General features: G+C 39.2%; 1 protein-coding gene across 2 annotated transcripts; it reads left to right on the top strand.

The window, feature by feature from the left end:
* Positions 1–1,913: 1,913 nt before the first annotated feature.
* Positions 1,914–11,598, top strand: C9H1orf52 (chromosome 9 C1orf52 homolog). Of its 2 annotated transcripts, none has more exons than XM_033114998.1 (3): positions 1,914–2,215; positions 2,859–3,057; positions 7,617–11,598. In XM_033114998.1, the coding sequence occupies exons 1-3, from the start codon at positions 1,940–1,942 to the stop codon at positions 7,688–7,690; spliced, it is 549 nt and encodes a 182-aa protein (XP_032970889.1). In that variant the 5' UTR covers positions 1,914–1,939; the 3' UTR covers positions 7,691–11,598. The 2 variants fall into 2 exon arrangements, with proteins under 2 accessions (XP_032970889.1, XP_032970890.1); XM_033114999.1 differs by lacking the exon at positions 7,617–11,598 and adding an exon at positions 6,349–7,608.
* The last annotated feature ends 7,936 nt before the right edge of the window (positions 11,599–19,534 follow it).

Here is a 19,534-nt window from a genome sequence, read left to right as displayed (position 1 = left end):
AATGAAAGAAGTTGTTGGGGGCAAGATCGGTGAGTAGGGAGGGTGTTCCAATACAGCTATTTGTTTACTAGCTAAAAACAACTTCACAGACAGTGCATTGTCGTGGTGCGAAAGCCATGAATTGGTGGTGAAAAGTTCAGGACGTCTAACTTTTTCATGCAGTCTTTTTAGCACTTCCAGTTAGTAAACTTGGTTAACTGTTTGTCCAGTTGGTACTAATTCATAATGAATAATCCCTCTGAGATCAAAAAAGGTTAGCAACATCATTGCAACAAGTTTGCGAACTTAATTGTCAGACCTTGTATATTGTCACATATCTTTGCTGCAAGAAGTTTGTATTGTCTGCAACTCCACTGAGAGAAGCCCACTGGAAGCTCTGCATGTGGAAATCTCTGGGACTCTGCCCCATGCACCTTTTGCCTTTATTGATTTTAATCTGTATCCTTTTGCTATAATAGACTATAGACATGATGAGAACAGCTTTCAGTGAGCTTTGTGAGTTCTACCAAATTAGCAAACCTGGTGTTAGTTTGGGGGAGCCACAAACTTGCGATTGGTGAGAGAAGTGAGGATGGACTCCCAAACATTGCACTTTGGGACCATTACGTAGGTAATTGGATGGAAAAATTTGAGAAACACTTATCTATACTACAGCCTCATAAATTATAATATTTATTGATCATCTACTCTGTAACAGGCACTGAGCTGGGTTCTAGGAATATAAAAATGAACAAAGCACAATCCAACTCTTCCGCTCAAGGAGCTCCCAGGCCATGTGTTATATAGGACTAGGAAAGAGGAGTGAATAAGATAGACATATTTTCTGCTCCCTGGAGATGAGTGTATTGTGTAAATGAGCAAGACTCCTTAAACGGGGTCTGTGAATGTTTACACTGACACCAACTTTTATCATTTTCATGTAGGTACCATTCCCTCCTAGTTCACGGAGAGGAATCAAGGATTTTTAGTTTCCCTGGTAACTAAGTACATGGTTATTTAGTAAGAGGGAACACAAATGCAAAAGCAAGTTATATGGAAAGACAAGTTACTTGTCCTATAAGGAAGGGGGTGTTTGAGACGGCAGGATGTCCATATGGAAAGTTTAAGCGCCATGTAGAGGTTGAGCCAGATAGAAGTTCTGTCCAGAGCTTGGAGGGAAAAGATTGAGGTTGGAGGCCCAGATTTGGGAGTCACAAGAATAATGTAGTTAATGCCTTAAAAAGGGATGGGCTGATTTGCAACTTTGTAAAACTCTCTACAAAATGTTAGTATTGCTGAAAACCGGTATTATATGTTGGGAAACACCAACGTTTAAGGGCCATACAGAGCAAAGCAGGCATGGAAGGAGGCTGACAATAAGAAACCAGCGAGTTTGGAGGACCGGGAGTGATGGGATGCAACCCAGGAGTTTCGTCAGAGAGGTTGTTCTGAGTGTGATGGAATGAGGTCAACCAGGAGAGGATTCAGTTTGTGACTTGATGAGTTCACCACCCATAGAGGTCTTCCATGACTACTGAGGGAAACACATTAATTTTTTCTTTTTTTTTTAAGAGGAGATGCGGCGGGGTGAGAACGAAATCCTGGTCTCTCTGGGCAAGAGCTAAAGTGAGGTGGCAGTGAAAAGGGAAACTTCTTAGCTGTTCTGTGCCTTTAATAAATTCTTGCTGAACAGTGAAAGTTTGTTTGGGACCACTGACTCAGGACCTGTCTCTTCTCAGGGCATTTCAGGAATGAGCAAAAGAAGTCCCTGCTGGGGCAAGTGCGCTGTCTGACCTATACAGCCTTAGCCCTTCAGCGCGGGAGCAGTAACTCCACGCAGCCCCCAGGGGGCGCAGGCCCGGAGATTATCTCCGAGGCTTGGGGCGGGGCCAACCGCGGGGCGGGACCTGGAACAACTTCCGGCTTCCGGTGGAGCCCTCGATAGTCGCGCGTAACCGTCATGGCAGCCGAGGAGAAGGACCCCCTGAGCTATTTCGCGGCATACGGGAGCAGCAGCTCAGGCTCCTCGGAAGAGGAGGATAACAGCGAGCCGGAGGACATGAGTCGCAGGGCTCTGGATCCTGCGAAGTCGGGGAGCTGCTGTGGGAACAAGACGGAAAAGCGGCTGCCGGGACCCGACGAGCTGTTTCGGAGCGTGACTCGCCCGGCCTTTCTGTACAATCCGCTCAACAAACAGATAGACTGGGAGAGGCACGTTGTCAAGGCGCCTGAGGAGGTGAGGTCCCCGACCCGGTTTCCTGATGTTGGTCCCGGCCTCCGCCCCCTTCCTCCTCAGCCGCCTCCTGGGGACCGGCTGTCCGTTCCCCCACACGCAGTCACCCCCTGCGGGATGCCGTACCACCCCCTCCCACCTCCAGCCCTGGGGAGCCCGGGCCCCCTCCCCCAGCCTGGTGGGTGTCAGATCGGACCCGCAGTCCCCGCCCACTCGTGAGGAGACCCAAATCTCCGCGCTCGGTGCCCCGACCTTGCGCGGCGAGGACTAACGGTGGTGACTCCCCCCGCCCCCCCGCTGCAGCTTCTCCCCGAGACCCCTTCCCTTTGACGCCGAAGTGCCTGCGGTGCTGCCTCCAAGACAATGTCTGCTGCAGCCTCCTGAAGGGGTCAGCCTTGGCGTAGTATCTCTGAGACTGGATTCTTCTTTGGTAACTAAAAAGTTATTAGCTTTATTCGTATAGGGAACCCTTTGGCTTTTCACTTAACAGTATTGTGATTTTGATGGAAAAAAAAATGTGTCTTTAAACCTTTAAAAAAAAAAAGTCAGCCTGAACAATAAGCGAACGGCAGGGAGGTGCATGTGCCCATACCGATTATCGGAATCTCGGTTGGTCACAGTGCTTCTTAATGTGTTTGCTTAACAGCCTCCAAAGGAATTCAAAATATGGAAGTCCAACTATGTACCACCTCCGGAAACCTACACTACTGAGAAGAAACCTCCCCCCCCAGAACTGGATATGGCAATAAAATGGTCTAACATATATGAGGACAATGGTGATGATGCCCCCCAGAACGTTAAGAAAGCTAGGCTTCTACCGGAAGGGGAGGAGACAGTGGAATCAGGTAAGGAGAGGCAGTCTCTAGTGGGCATACCGTTTGGTCCCGGTGATGAGTTTAAAAAGATGGAGACAGTTAATGAAACTTAAACCTAGTGCGTTAGCAGACTGATTATGATGACCTTTGAATACATTTTGCTGTGTTTTTGAGAAAGACGGTCAGCTTTGAAGCTCTGATATCACAACCAATAGTATTTGCTGTATTTTAGAGAAAGATGATAAATTATTCAGGCTTTACAGTGAAAAGTCTGATATATCAACCAGAAGTATATGTGATTTATGGTGCCTTGGTTAGAACAGTACAAGTGAATTCATGGATTCTTTCTTGTGACTGCAGCTGTATAATGCTAAAGGTTTTGTTTTATATTAAAGCAGTTGTGCTTTAGAGCCAAAATTAGTGTGACAGAATGAATTTAACTGAGTATTATTACTACATAGTAATTAAAAATAGTAATAAGAAGATAATGACTTAGTTGTTTTGCCTTCATTCATATCATGATTTCGTTTCTTACTTGGACTGTAATCACAGTAATCTCTACTTCCACATGTTACCCAATTCCATCCTTTACAATGCAGCTAATATATACTTTGTAAAAGCCACACCTGACTATGGAACACCGTTCACCAACAGCATAAAGTCAGAAAGCCTTCTATGATAGACCCTGACTTTCCCTCCACCTTCATTTCATATGGCTCCCTTCCTATGATCTTAAAATTCAAAAATTAATAGAACATACTATTTTATAGTTCCGTGCCTTTCAAAATATGTTTCATCTTAGTCTAAAAGGTTCTTCCCTCCCCCTTTGGCTGGGAAACTCATTCATCCTTCAAAATCCAACTCAAAGTAAAAGAAAAAAAATCTCAGATATCACCTCCCTGTAACTAATTATTCACTCCTCTGTACCTTGTGTATTCTAATGTTAATTGCACTTAACCATTTTTTATGTGATCAGTTGTTTGTAAGTCTGTCGTCTCCTTTGTGAAAATGAGTTCCTTAAACAGCAGGGTCCAGGTCTTATTTATGTTTGTATAACTATTTGTAATATACATTGTGAATATTCAGTGGACCATTATGAAATTGGACTAAATATTTTGGGCTATCGTTTTAATGAAACAGCTTTTGTTAAACAGATTTCTGATCTTCTTCCCATAATACAAGGGCTACCTACTTAGCTCCTGTTACAACCATGCAGAGAGTTTTGTTTGTTTTAAGAAAAAGGATAACTAACTGGTAGTTCTTACTCCAGTTTTGATTCTACTTGGTTTTTCCATTCTTTCACTGATTTCTTAATGTAGATTAGAAGTCACTAAGGAAGGCACACCCTCAGTAAATGGCATCTTTTTGGAGGCCAAATGAAGGGGCCATTTAAAATACTTCATATTGTATAGTATTTTATATAATTAATAAAAACACTTTTGCATAAATACTCTTTGATCCTTATAATACCTTGTGAAAGCAGATAGGGAAATGTGTAACTGAGAGCTAGTGTCAGTTGTCCAAGCTCACAAAAGTAGAAATGGCTAGCTCTAAAATAGGTACCTTCACAAATTCCAGTCGTTAAATGGAAATGATGCCTCATTCAACTGGGATTTAGTCTCATTGTTTTTCAAGCTAGAGTGCTTGAGAAATGTGCTGTAGGAAGAATGGCACTAAGCCCGCTAGAGTGGATATTCTAAGGAGGGTGCCCTAGGCTGGTGCTCGCCTTTGTTCCTCTATGGAAAAGTCTAGGATTATATATCCAGGACACACAAGTGGAAAGGACTATCTTTTTCCCCCAACTTGCCTGTTGAGTTCAGATAGAAGGAATTCCAAATACGAGGCAAATAATACTGCCATTGCCATAAATAAATTGACCTTTTCATCATAAGATGGTCCTGATCAGGAAGTGAATGTTGGCAACATTGAAAAACAAAAGAACCCAACCACACTCCACCAGTTTAAAGTTGAATCATAAGATTAAAAGATAATCCTGAAATCTTTCATTTTGACTTTACTGTTGGTTACTAAGTAAATAACCATAAATACCTTCCCTTTTGAAGTGATTTTTGCCATTTCAGACTCCCCCATACTAAGTTCACAAAGTCACTGTAAAATCAATTTCCCCGACACCATTTTTTACCTCTATTTTTTAATTCATAAAATATCTTGTATTAGAAACTCCACACTCTTAAATTAACTAAATTTTTAGATTATCTAATTACTTTGTTTTTACTTTTCCTTCCCATATTCTGCCCTTTTGCCTTTTTTTCCAGTTAACTTCTTCCAGATATTTTGAGAGAGGAGCTGGGAAAGATTCAAAACTCGTCATCGAGTCTTGCTACTTATTAGCACCTCTTGTTTCATGGGTGTAATATGTAGATCAGTAAGGCTTAGACATTACCGTGTTTCCCCGAAAATAAGACCTAGCCAGACAGTCAGCTCTAATGCGTCTTTTGGAGCAAAAATTAATATAAGACCCGGTCTGATTTTACTATAATATAAGACCGGGTCTTATATAAGATTGGGTCTTATATATATCAATTTTTGCTCCAAAAGACGCATTAGAGCTGATTGTCAGGCTAGGTCTTATTTTCTGGGAATTTTCACGGTAATTGTAGCTTTATTAATGTGTAATTAATCATGAAAGCTTAGCTAAAGTAGCTAATACTTTTTTTAATTTAAAAAGTTAGTTTGTATTAATAATTTAGACTTAATTTATCTCAGGTGACGTGAATTCCATAATAAAAAATTTGTTTTCTTATTAGTGCATCTTTAGTATATGGCACAGAATAGAAACTAAGTAAAGTTGATGAATGAACATTTCAGGGTTTGGGGTATTGTTTTTTGGGGTTTTGTTTTTGTTTCCTGCTCTGGTTTTTAAGGCAATACCTTGTTATATCACTAGATGGCATAAGCTCTTCTGTTCAAATCACTGCTAGTTATTTTTCCAACCTTAGTAATTTGTGTTTTGTTGTTATTTCAGTAAATTTACTTGTAACAAGTGGCAGATTAAAAGCAGAAGTGTTTTAAGATCATCTTTTTAATATGTTAACAGTGAGTTTTCTAATACAGTTAGGAATTTTAGGTTTTATATTAGTATTAAAAATAACCTCACAAGTCAAGAATGATGATAACTAAACTTCAATTAAAAAACAAAGACCTTAGTTTGTTTGACCTGTATGTCATATTACTTGGTTTGTAGAGCCAGCGTTTTGTGTATACATGATAAACTACTGATTAAAACTTTGGTTTGTAAATTCCTGGGCTGATTCGTTGATCTGAAATGTATTTTATCTTACTGTACACATAAATTCACAGTGCTTAATGAAATACGTGAGTAACATCACCATGCAGTGTTTGAAGAAGGAGATGAATCACCTGCTGTTGATACTAATTATTGTCCATATCAGCAAAGAAGATGTTCTGAGTATGGTACAGCTAGCAGAAGGAAATTGAAGGCTTATGTTTTCAATATATTTCCTCCATAGTTTATGGTTGTATCAGTGGCTTCCCAAATTTTTTAATATGAAGGACCCTTTCAACATCAAAATAGCTTATAGACCACGACGTGATAGTTGTTGAACTATGAATATCTGTTGATAAAGAAAAATACAGTTAAAAAGTACAATGAATTCAGTAATATGCTTAAAATAAATTTGTATTTTATAAATCATAACATCTATGTGTTATTTATTTCATCTATATGGAGTTCTGAAAATAAAGCCACATATTTGTTCAGAGAGATAGGAAATTAGTAGCCGGTATATGCTACCTTGTTTTTTATTGAAACGTAGTTGGATTCTTTAAATTGAATGAAAAGTTCACTTTTTCAGGTTTGACATTTTCATTAATTGGAAATTTTATGTGGTTACAGACACTAAGAACATTTTGGAAAACTTACAAAGGACATAGTTTTAATGTAAGGTTCTTCTCCCTCCTCCCTCTTCAAAATTCTTCATAATGTGAAGGAGGGAAGATGTCTTTCTGTTGCCATTAGAATATTCTTACCCTCCTAGGAATGGGGGAAAGGGTTAGGAGAGTAGAACTAACTACAAAATTAAAGATACAGTTTCAGTTGAACATCTACCTGTGAGTGATTTTTGGACTGCAAAATATAAGGGGGGTAAGAGAGAGGGGAGTTATTTTTGCCTAGGAGAGAAAGCAAATTGGAAGGGAAAGAACAGCTGATAGCTACTTAAATAATGTTATGGTTAAGTTGAGATATTTTTTTGTAAAACAATGTGTTCTATTCATACATAGTGTAGATAGTTATGTATTTAAATATACACAATGTATGTGCATATTTGGGAATAGCTTTTTCAGAACAAATCTGATTTTCTCATTTTAAGCTATGTCAGTATAGCACTAAAGGGTCACTGAATTTTATGTAATACTACAATTGAAAAAAATTCCTTATTTTCACTTGTACTTTAAAATCAGGGTTCTAAAAGTTAACTTGGTTTTTATTGGGAAACTTAGAAAGAAACATTAGTTGAGGCTGATGATATTTGTGTAAAGTCAATGAAATTTTAATGCTTAATGTTTTTTTAAATTACTGATTAAAACTCTTCCTTTCCTGTTTAAAGATGATGAAAAAGATGAGCATACTTCTAAAAAGCGCAAAGTAGAACCAGGAGAACCAATAAAGAAGAAAAAGTAGAAAACAACAAATAACAAGAATTTTTGGACTGCAAAACTTACTGAAATGGTTTTTTTGGCAGATAAATTGATATTGTAAATTATTATGAAACAGCATCTCCATGAAAGTACATGTTAATTAACGAATAAGTATTGCTGCAGGAACTTTCCACTGTAGGACTCACTTTTTATTTAAAACTTGTATGTATTTAAAACTCAAATGGTGACTTGTAATAGTGAAATTGACAACACTTGGAAGCATTCTTGCTATCACAGAATTGGTGGCATGCATTTTGTCACATGGTGACATGCCAGTGTTCTATGAACTTTTTATAAAGGAATATATTTTTAAAGTAAATGTATGGTAACGTCTTGTGAACTTGTAGGGTGCTTTTCAACAGTTTGTGTTGAACAGTTTGTACAGTGTAAATAGATCATGGAAATAAAATTACGTGTTCAATATTACTGTTACTGCATAACAATAACGTTTGAATATTTGTCTGTGACAAATACCCTCTTTGCCATGTGATGTTTTAATAGTAGGTATTGCCATTTTTAGGGGGTGCCTCCTGTTTTCCAGGTGCTTTGTGCGTACATGATCTCTGATGCTCAGAAAGCCTAGTAAAGTAGGTATTAGTAGCCTCATTTTATAATAAAGATATTAATTTATCTAAGGTTACCTAGCTAGTGAGCAGTGAATCCGGGATTTAGCTCATGACGTTTGAATTCTAAAATCATCACATTAAACCATCTATCTGCCAATCAAAATTTAGGAACTACAGTTGGCATCCTTTCCAGGTACTCTTCTGTGGTCGTGGGACCCTCTCCTCACCTGATTATTTGTATTACTGCACTTACCAGATATGTCTTAGATTATGAAAATTCTTTAATTTCCCTGTTAAATAGAAGTTTGCCTGATGTCCAAATAAAAATACAGGACACACAGTTAAGTTTGAATTTCAGATAAACAACAAATAATGTTTTAGTATATGTAATATTTGGGACATACTTATATTAAAAATTTGTTTATCTGAAATTCAAATTTAACTGAGCATCTTGTATTTTATCTGACAACCCTACTTCTGTATGTTTTCTCTACCCAGCTCCTTTGCATATAATAATAAGAAAAATCAACAAGATTGTAGTCAGGAAGATAATCCTTGATTTGATTTCTGTAGTCCAAAATTCATTATTTGTAACATTTTGAACAAGAAAAAGAAGAAATTGTATGGTGCATCAGTCTTTGCATGATTCTTATGCCTTTAAGAGATAAGATTTAATTATAGGACACTACATTTAGTGTATAAGAAAAAGATATTAGTCTTTTGAGTTTAAAAAAATCCCCAGTCCAATTGTTTCTCCTCATGCTGGAAGCCAACATTGAAAAACTATAAAATCTGTTTAGTTGGGGACAGGATCAAGTAGATTAAAATTTGTAAAAGTCATTAAAAGTGCTAGCCATGGTGTTTTGTGGACTAAGGAACATAACAGTATGATGGTTTCTAGTATATCTCAAACACTAAAAATCCTATAGCTGCTTATCTTCTAGGTTTACTACTGTATGTATCCCAAAATTGAAGTAATTGTTAAAGCAAGAAACTTTTTTTTTAAGGTTGAAGTCTTTATATGTGAATAATTTGAAGGGCCATGATATCGTATACTAGTGAGTGGCATCAACTGATAAAGTATGACCCCAGTGTGACACCAAACCAAACAAATGGAATTCTAATTAGGAGGTTGTGATTCTGAAATTGAGAGATCTATAGTCTGGATGGATATATTGGTGTAGCAGATATCTCAGAAGTTACTGAAATATTAACAAGATTTAAGAAATTAGCATGAAAGCAAACCATAAACACACACACGCGCCCAGCAAGCCACTGTCTAAAAATCTTTAACCTTTTTTTACCATCCATTGGTTCAATTCCAAGCTTATACCAGTTAGTTTAAGAAAGAACAAAAGCTCACTAATTTAAGTTCCCAATGGTGCTTTGAGCCTCCTTTCTATAAGGTAACAAGAATGGAGGGCAAATAAATACTGTTTTGTTTTTTTTGGAGGGAGTAGACTCGTATTTTTTGACATTTTAGTCAGGACAGGTACCGGCTATACTTGTGAGTATTAAGCAGTTGCTGAGGGATGTGTACCTATGCTAGTACAGGTCAAGCTAGTTTTTTGAGGGGGAAGAGAGCGTTTAAAGAAGAAGCTGGCAAATATTTGGGAGCAGTCTCACTCAGCCACTTGTATCTCAGATTTCTTTTCAAAATAAGGGCTAATAATGGAAAGGGAAATGAACTTGCGTGTGGATTGCTTCACTTTCCACAGAAATATCCTTGGTTGGAAAGTGAACTTGCACGTCACTTTCTACATCGATCATAACATTAAAAAATGGATTCTGTTCCCCTCAGAGATGTCTTGGGAACGTGTTTAAGTGTTCATGTGGGTACTGACGTAAAGAGCTGTTTGGTTCAGCTAGTGAAAACCCAGTGAAGAATTTTATAAAAATCCATATACATAAGGAAAATCCTCTGTCCAAATTGCTTCCTTTGTAGATAAGCAAATCACTTGATATTTACGATTGTTTCCTCCTCTTGAGGATAAGGAAGGAAGTTAAGTCACATCATGCATCCTTTTGTATAAGGGTAAAATTTAAGAAAAGAACTGTAAGCATTTGTGGACCATATTTTAAAATTCAAAAAGTAAATAGCTTTATAGAGGTTTCTGGAAAACATTCTGATTGGAAGAAGAACACTACTGAGAAAATTGACACTGCTTGTTAGCCATTAAAATACTAGTATCTGGACTTATTTGCAAACTTGGAACTTTCTCATCGTAATTCTTAATCCTGTGTAGTGCTTTTGAGTTCACAGAGTTCAGTCATAGAGTAGTAGTTTATGTTTCAAAAACCTAATGAGATTGGTTTTATTATTTCCATATTGGAGAATGGAAAATAGGCCCAACGGCTGAAGCAGTATACCTACAGATGCACTGTGAGTTAGCTTCAGAGCTCAGGCTGGAATCTGCATTCTGTTCCATGCCAGATTTATGGAGGACCTTTTGGTGCACAGCATTGTGTTAGGAACAAAGGACCCATCTTCATTTTAGCAAAATCACATTGCTAGTCATGAAGAGGATGGATATATAGGGTACAAGTCAAGTCAAAAACCCATTGCAGTAGTCCACTAGAGTGACACGTATCTGAATGAACCAAGGCACTGGGAAGAGACAGGGCTGTGAGAAACTAACTGATAGTACCCAGTTGGATAGAATGACTGAGAGTGAGGTTTTCTTTTATTGCAAACTTTAAAATATGAATGGACTGCACTGCAGGTTGGGGCCTGACCTACATGTAAAACATGTTGCCACATGATTAAGTTAGATACAAAGCCCTACTGGAGATATTTGAAAGATGTAATTATTCTTACGTGTATCTGAGTGAACTTAGATAAGTGAAAAACTGACTAAATCCACAACTGGACTTTCAAATGTATCATTGGTGGTATTTTGGATTTTAGAGTTTTGTATCCATACAGAACTAGAACTGCTCCCGTTTTATCCCTCTGTTATCTCTTAGTACAGAAGTTCCTGATAGTCCAACAAAAAGGTGTTAAATTCCCAGCAAATGTTTTGGACTTTTCATTAAATTCTAAAGCTTTCTCTCTTCATCTCCTTCCACTTAGATAGTTTCCCCAGTTTGGGGCATCACATTTGCATTTTAATGCAGGAGAATAAAAGATACCAAGAATCACTTGTATGTACAGTCCCCAGAGGAGGGACTTTTTGCTGCTTTGTTCATTGACTAGAAAATTGTCTGGCACCCAGTATATCTGCTAAATGTTGATGGTAAGCTGCATTTCTCACCCCCAGCCTGGGGTTGATCTTCCAGAGGCTTGTGTTTTCAGTTACATGGGCCAATAAATCTTGACAATTTACACCAGTTTGAGTCAAGTTTTTTGTTATTTTCAGTCAAAAACATCCCAATTGATGTGAAACTTTTTTACTCCTTTGATTTCTTGCAGGGCCCCATACTATCCAGGTTCTCTATTTTCTCTGGCTCCTTCTCTTCCAGCTGCCCTGGAATGCCAGTGTAGCCTATGTTCCCTTCTCATTCTCACGCTGCTTCTTGAGTCCAGCCAAGTTTCAGCCCGATTTATGTATCCAATTGTACATTTTCCTTTGGTTCCCAAAGGCCCCTCACATACGGTATGTCCAAAACCACACATTGTGTCAAAACCCACACCACCTCCCGTATTTCATTTCTGGTTAATAGCATCACCATCAACTCAGAAGTCTGCCCTCTGCCCCACTTCCCATCCCAGAGGTTCGGTCAGTAAATCCTGAGCTTTCTCATTCTTACACCTCTTAATCCCGCTCTGATGAATCATTTACAATTCCCCAGATATACTACTTAGTTTCATGGTTCTATGCCTTCACTTGCACCATTCGCTTGGCCTAGCCCTTCTCCATCTACTTAGTGAACCCCCCCCACACCCGCTTACCCTCCAAGAAGCAGTTCAAGTTTTCCCTCCTTTATGCACCTTGTTCTGCTCATCTGTCTGCACCTGTGTGTTGCTTTTCCCCATGCTCAGTACTAAATGCATAGCCAATATGTACTGAGTACTTCCTGTGTGCTAGGCTTGTTCTTGGTGCTGTACGTGTATTAACTCATCTAATTCAGCGAAGCATGTGCTTTTCAGGGGAGAAAACAGGTGCAGAGAGGTTCAGTGACGTGCCCAGGTGGTAGCGCTGGGGAGGGCATGCACTCTGGCTCCAGGCCCAGTGTGCTTCCTCGCTACACGGAGGGGAGGTAGGAGCGCCTGAATGAGCCAATAGATGGAGTCACATTCCCATCGACTTAATTCCTTGTCATTCAAAGAATATCTTGCCCCTAGAAGGCACTCAGAATACAAATATTTGGAGAATTAGAATCCAAAACTAATTCACTAACCAGAGGTGCCACGTTTCTTTAATAGACCAGAAGCATCTTTCAGATAGATTAACGTAAAAACGTCAACACGTAAACGTGTTATGAAGATGAATGCACATTTCAGTGACTTAGTAGCTTATTCATGACATACGTGAAGTATTTTTAATTGAAAGCCTTAAAGCAATAGGGCTGAGAATGTATCCCTCTCCCTCCCTCCAAAAATACATTTTAGCTTTTCACTTGTTTTTCAAAGTCTACATTTTTTTTTAAAGCAAAGCAAGACAGCTTTAAGCCACAATTGTTGCCTCAAATTGCACTGGCTTTTCTCTAGCATTTCAAATTATGGCTTGAGTTTAGAGTCACAGCACTGGGGTGTGGGAAGGCCTCTCTGGGAAGGTAAGAAGGTCTTCTCTGTGATCTTCGCCTCTCTTTTCTAGTCTCACAGATGACCCCGTGAAATGACAGGTTTAAAGGCTGGACTTGCAAAGTCATTTCCTGTGTGTCTGTAACATTTTGGCACCCAGGGTCTGGAACTCCTGTTCCTTTCCCTGCGCTTATCCTTTTCTGGGAAAGGGAGAAGAAACAGGATTTGGTGCCTATCTTTGAAGTACAAGTGCAGCTGTATTCCTGGTATAATTACCTGTCTGTTTCTAAATGGGACCAAAATTCTAGCAATCTTCCCGAGAACACTGGGGAGCTTGCGTTAACATTTTAAATTTAGAATTCCGGAGAGAAACTGCAAGGAAATAACAAAACAGTCACTTCCAACTAAGGAGGTGATCCTCTGCCAGCAAAGCTATAATAAGCAAGGCTCACGTGCCAGTGGGATTTTAAGACCCTGTTGCTACTTTTTACTAGTTTTCAGTTTGAAGACACACATACACACACACACACACACACACACACACACACACACACACGACCCCCACCCCTGAAGCTTTAACATTCAATAGAACCATTTTCCGTCTTTAGGCTTTTCCCCTCCAATCCTCTCCTTAACTACAAAATGTAGGCCTAAAAGCTTCAGCAGTAAAATTTCTTCCATAACATCTGCAATCCATATGTCAAATCTGTAAGGCATAAACTCTTCGTTTTTTTCTTTTAAATTAGGCTTAATCACTTGAGCTCCAAGTCCCTCCTGCCCCGGCCTCCCTCCATACCAAACTAATTAGGGCAATTACCGGAGCCCGTCCATGGCTACAGATCTGTTAAAGCCTGTTATTGAGGTTAACAAATGAGAGGGTTAATTTCTCTAGACTGCTCCATAGTTGGGGAAGAAAGATAATAAGCCCTTACAATGTAGGGTGCTTCTGAGTTTTCAAGCTCTTTTTTCTCTACACCAAGCTGCCACCTGGGAGAAGGACTTACTTGGGGGTCCCTGCCCCTCCGGACCCCTGAGGTAAGTGGCTTAATTCAGAACCGAAGCACTTGGGATTCCCCACCACACGTCAGAGGCTCCCCAGCCTTACTGCTTCACCTGTGTGGAAAAAATGTCGATGCTTTTTTTAAAAAAAAGAAATAGGATTGCCAGGTAGTAGCCTCTGGCGCCAACTTGGAGATGTTGACTTAAAACCTTAGACAGTAAGTGGCATTTTCTAGATAATTTGGCCAGGGCCCTGCGTATTTTTAACTTATTTACAAGTTGCTGAATTCATCTAGTCACTTTGTCTAATTATGAACTGCCTAGGTTTTTTTATTCTTTTTCCACTTTTGTTTCCACTGTAACAGTAGCACGGCTATCCTATGTCAGTCTTGCTGGGTAGCTAAACCAGAGTTCCTAATTTAATCTTTTGCCCTGAAGGTTTTCTTCAGATCACAGAGCCTAGTGTTGAATTTTTTTTTTTTTTTTAAGCCCAAGAGAGTTAGCTGAAGGAAGATTAGATTTTCTTAGCATTATCATGATTTCAACATAATTTTCCAGCAGGTATTTGAAAAGGTGATAAACAATGATGGAGAACAGTTTTCATTTGCCTCTTATGAATGCCAAAAGTAAGAGTAAGACAAACATCTGTATGTCACAGAAGTACAGAAAACCAAAACTTAAATGCTTTTCTTACCACAAATAGTATATTTAGCCTTTTCAAGGACAGTAATAATGTTTACACCAACAATACAATAACAAATCATTACACTTAAGTCACACTGTTTCAATTAATTTTCATAAAATGAATGTTAGGTATAAATTCTTTGTAATAGTAATGTTTAAAGTTTTTCTGATTATGAAAATGATACATGCTCGCTGTAGAAGTTCTGGGGGGAAAATAGAAATCATTTTTAGGATAGAAATCCACTGTTAACGTTTTGATATACAGTATTTTCTGAAGAGTGCTTTTCCTATGCATATATGTACATATTCTAAACAATATAGGTATTTTATTTTAAGCATTGATTCCATTAAGAATTATTCAGCAACCTAATTTTAATTTTCATTTATCTATTGGACATTAAAAATATTTCCATATTTTTCACCACTATAAATAACACTAAGACGAACATCTTTGTAATTACGTATTTGGTTGTAGTATTTGATTATAGAACTACTTTGTGAGTAAGAATTCAAGACAGAGTCACATGTAAAGTTCATCTAGTTTGTTTGACTTATTCCTCCTAATGTTGAGACCACATTTAAACAAGTACTCAAAAAATTTTTGTATATCACCCTGAAGTCCTAAATATTAAGTCCCTTGCCGGAAGCCAGCTCTTTCTAACAGCAATTTGGCATTTCTAAAATATGTCCTTTTTTCAGCTGCTCTGAAAAACCACATTTCATTTTAGACTGCTCCAAAAAAGCTACTCACCAGTGCTCAAATTTTGAAACTGCTTATTTTGCCCCCAGCAAAAGGAATCTGTGGCCACTGTGAATTTAAGACAAATTTGGAGGTGAAAGGAGGACTGGCGAAAAACAATAATGAAGTAGACTAAGCTATTTCCCCTCTCACTTCTACGATATTGACAATATTATTGCAATTAACAGAGAAAAACCTTAGGTGGAGCCAAAGGCTGCTGAAGAAATACCCTCTGCATTCAGGCAGGCCAGGCCTCTCAGATTCCCCACAGCAGCTGGCTTGCCCCACTGCAGGAGGCACCCAGAGCTAACCAACCAAGAAAGGAAAATGCCAGGGGACACCTCCTCCTAAAATAAAGAAAAGAAAGAAAATGCCTCCTTATCTGGCTTTGTGGAATTGGGGAAATTCCACAAGGAGAGCTCCCAGCAAAGCTTTATCAGAGGGTTAAAAAGCAGACTCCCAAGAGAGGAGCTCCCTGGGAGAAGTAACATTATCCTGACTCACATCTTGTCACTTAATCACACTTACATTGTTACCTCCTTGCTGGGCATATCTTATCTTCCTAACTGGATTAGGGGCTGCTGGGGAGTCAGCAGGGCCTTACACTTCTTGCCAGACAAATTCAGGGACCCTGCTAGCACAAAGCAATAAAGTTAGAAATTGTTCAGTGAGTAATTGAACACATGAACTAACTCTTAGCAGCTTAGAGCAAATGAGTTTTCAGATCTTTTCCTGCCAGCCTATTTTTGTAGGGGTTGCTGAGCAAAGCAGCCAAGGGAAAAGAGGGGAAGTAAAGAGCTGTTTACCAATGTTCTGATTTCCACCGGCTGACCCTGAGGGAAGCTAATCAAGTCTCATTCTGATCCTGTACTTCAGTTAATCCAACTATTAATAAATTAACTGAGATTCTCACTCTCCCCACTCCCTCAATTTTTAGGAAAAGAAAACAATAGGGATTTTTATTTTAAAAAGCAAACCTGAAATCACTTCTCAGGGTTGGCCATTGACTAGGTATAAATCCAACACAACCTCCTAAAGCTTCTCCATCAATGTTTCTGGAAGTGTGTTCCAAGAAAACTACAGATGCTCTGAGAAAAGGGCTCCATTGACAAAGTCTAGGATTCTTCCCTGCTAGAAATTCACAATGAACATGGGAGTTCCAAAGACTTTGACGAGTCCTTCAATAAAGAAGCTACTTTATCCTCTTGGCCCAGTGTCTCAAATTTGAGCACAGAACTCTTTTGAGGAACAGCTGGTAACATTTGTGGAATGAACTTGGAGACATGCTGCTCTCCACCATGTGGAATGACTAGACTCATTTAGGTTTACACCAGTGAGGGTGTGGCAGCGGGTGATTGATCATTGATTATTCAAGGGGTCAGTATCTTCAGTAGAGTATTTTCTAAGTGATTTTTCAAAATCGTTGTTGAAGCAAATAGATAATTTGAAGAGAAATGCAAATTAATGCTACTATGAGATACTATTTCTCACCAACTGGATTAGAGTAATTCCACTTGAGAACACACTCGGGTAAGGCTATGGGGATACAGCATGCTCATACAATGGAGGTAGGAGGGCAAAATTATCCAAGCCCTGTGGAGATCGACTGGGCAAAATCTACAGAAATCACAAATATATTTACCTGTTGACCTAGTACTCCCACTTCTGGGAATTTATCCTATACTGGTACATGTACAATATATGTACAAAGTTATTTATTGAAGCATTAAATAGAAAAATATTGAAAGTAATTCAAGTGTCACAGGGGACTGGTTAGATAACTATGGTTTATCTACACAATATGCGGTGGGGAAAATAAGGAAAATAAAGAAGCCATCTGTATGGATATAGAAAAATATACAGGATATAATATTATAAAATAAAAAAAGGAAGTTGCAGGAGGTGTATATACTATACTACTTTTTACTTTTGGTGCAATAAAGAGGAAGATAAGAATATATTTTCACCAGACAAGGGGATATTATTCAACACGAAAAAGAAATGAGCAATCAGGCCATGAAAAGATGTGAAACAAACAAGTACATGTTACTAAATGAAAGAAACCAATCTGAACAGGCTATATACTGTATGATTTCAACTGTATGACATTCTGGAACAGGCAAAACTATGGAGACAATAAAAAGATCAGTGGTTGCCAAGAATTTGGGTGAGTGGAAAGGATGAATAAGTGGAGCACAGAGGATTTTGGGGGCAATGAAAATACTCTGTATGATACAATAATGATGGATATACATGTCCAAACCCATAGTATGAAAAACATGAACAGTGAACTGCAATGTAAATTATGGACTCTGGGTGATTATGTGGTATCAATGTGGATTCATCAGTTGTAATACATGTCCCCCTCTGGTGGGGCATGTTGATATTGGGGGAGGCTGTGGGTGTGTCGGGGCAAGGGGTATGTAGGAAATCTCTGCACCGTTCTCTCAATTTTGGTGTGAGCCTAAAACTTCTCTAAAAAGATAAAGTCTTCAAGATAAAAAATTATGTAGTCATATTTTCCTGTGTTTGTATAAGGAAATACTATAACAATACACAAGAAACCGTTAAAGTAGTTATCAATAGTGGCAGGGGGAGTTTGGGGTAAATAGTGACAATGTTGAACTTCACCTGAGCCCTGGGCTCCAGGAAAACAGTGAAGGTTAAGAAATACCCCAACCCTTTTTTTGTTGCAGGAAATCACAAAGGACCTCCCTGCTGTCTGAAATAAGATGCATCTTCACCCTTCCTCATGACTCCCATAAGACTCGCCTGGTGACTACCTTGCTTACTCGTCCACTTCCTTTTCTTTGAAACATCCCTCATGAATGAACATTCTCCCTATGATAGTAGCTGGAATAAAATCATCTCTCTAATTGATCAGTGCATTTTCACAACAGTCATGGGGACCAGGCTGGGAGATTTCTCTGAGTAAACCTATTTATGTCATTTCGGTTTTTGAACCATGTGACTCCATTGCCTACTTTAAAATTTTTAATTGAATTTAAAATATGAAACAAGTCAAAGATAGTTCTGATTAAATAATGGCTAAACTGAAAGTTCCATTAACCGGAGTACCTCAGTGCCGGCATCCCACTTAACTGTTTCAGGATAGACTATACTTCAGTCTTCTTTTCTACTGATTGATGAGGTGCTAGCTCATTTATACTTTTCAGTCTTTTCCTACCTCGTAAGTATACTTGTAATGAGAGAAAGCAGAGAGAAAGGAAAAAGGGGAAAAGCAAAAAGCAGATCTGTCCTCTGACGTTTATTTTTTTATTTTATTTATTTATTTTTTTAAAGATTTTATTGGAGAAGGGGAACAGGACTTTATTGGGCAACAGTGTGTACCTCCAGGCCTTTTTTCCAAGTCAAGTTGTTGTCCTTTCAATCTTAGTTGTGGAGCGTGCCGTTCAGCTTCAAGTTGTTGTCCTTTCAGTATTAGTTGTAGAGGGCGCAGCTCAGCTCCAGGTCGAGTTGCCGTTTTCTAGTTGCAGGGGGCACAGCCCACCATCCCTTGCAGGAGTCCAACCAGCAACCCTGTGGTTGAGAGGATGCGCTCCAACCAACTGAGCCATCGGGGAGCTCAGCGGCAGCTCAGCTCAAGGTGCCGTGTTCAATTTTAGTTGCAGGGGGCGCTGCCCACCATCCCTTGCGGGACTCCAGGAGTTGAACCAGCAACCTTGTGGTTGAGAGCCCACTGGCCCATGTGGGAATCGAACTGGAAGCCTTCGGAGTTAGGAGCACAGAGCTCCGACTGCCTGAGCCACTGGGCCAGCCCTGATGTTTATATTTTTTTAACCTGTGGCTAAGATGCTCTACTTTGAGCCCATTATCTGTCCTGCTACTGCAAAACAAAAGATTGTTATTTCTCTCTTCTTCCTCCACATATTCGTGCCTTTTCGATCTTCTTCCTCCTTCCCTGTTCAGTTTTCATTAATGTTTTGGAAGCTGAGCTTACATGTACCTCGTGCGTGTTATCTTCCCCCTAACTGATGGCTGAACTTGGATGTGGTGGCCTCGCTTTGATGACAAGCCCTAGGAGAGGCACAGGAATTCCCTGGAAGGGATCTGGATCCCGAGTGACCGTGAGGAGCAAAGCTACCCTGAAGACCTGGACCATTTGCACTGAGACTCTTACACGAGAGAAAAAGG

The sequence above is a fragment of the Rhinolophus ferrumequinum genome, chromosome 9 (assembly GCF_004115265.2).
Source record: "Rhinolophus ferrumequinum isolate MPI-CBG mRhiFer1 chromosome 9, mRhiFer1_v1.p, whole genome shotgun sequence".
Classification (NCBI taxonomy): Eukaryota; Metazoa; Chordata; class Mammalia; order Chiroptera; family Rhinolophidae; genus Rhinolophus; species Rhinolophus ferrumequinum.
Note: the sequence above shows the minus strand (reverse complement) of the source record. Positions and strands in the feature narration are given on the sequence as shown.

Coding starts and splice junctions, on each gene's coding strand:
- C9H1orf52 (XM_033114998.1), top strand. CDS start 1,940: ATGGCAGCCGAGGAGAAGGACCCCCTGAGCTATTTCGCGGCATACGGG. Junction 2,216..2,858: donor TTGTCAAGGCGCCTGAGGAG/GTGAGGTCCCCG, acceptor TTTGCTTAACAG/CCTCCAAAGGAATTCAAAAT. Junction 3,058..7,616: donor GGAGGAGACAGTGGAATCAG/GTAAGGAGAGGC, acceptor TCCTGTTTAAAG/ATGATGAAAAAGATGAGCAT.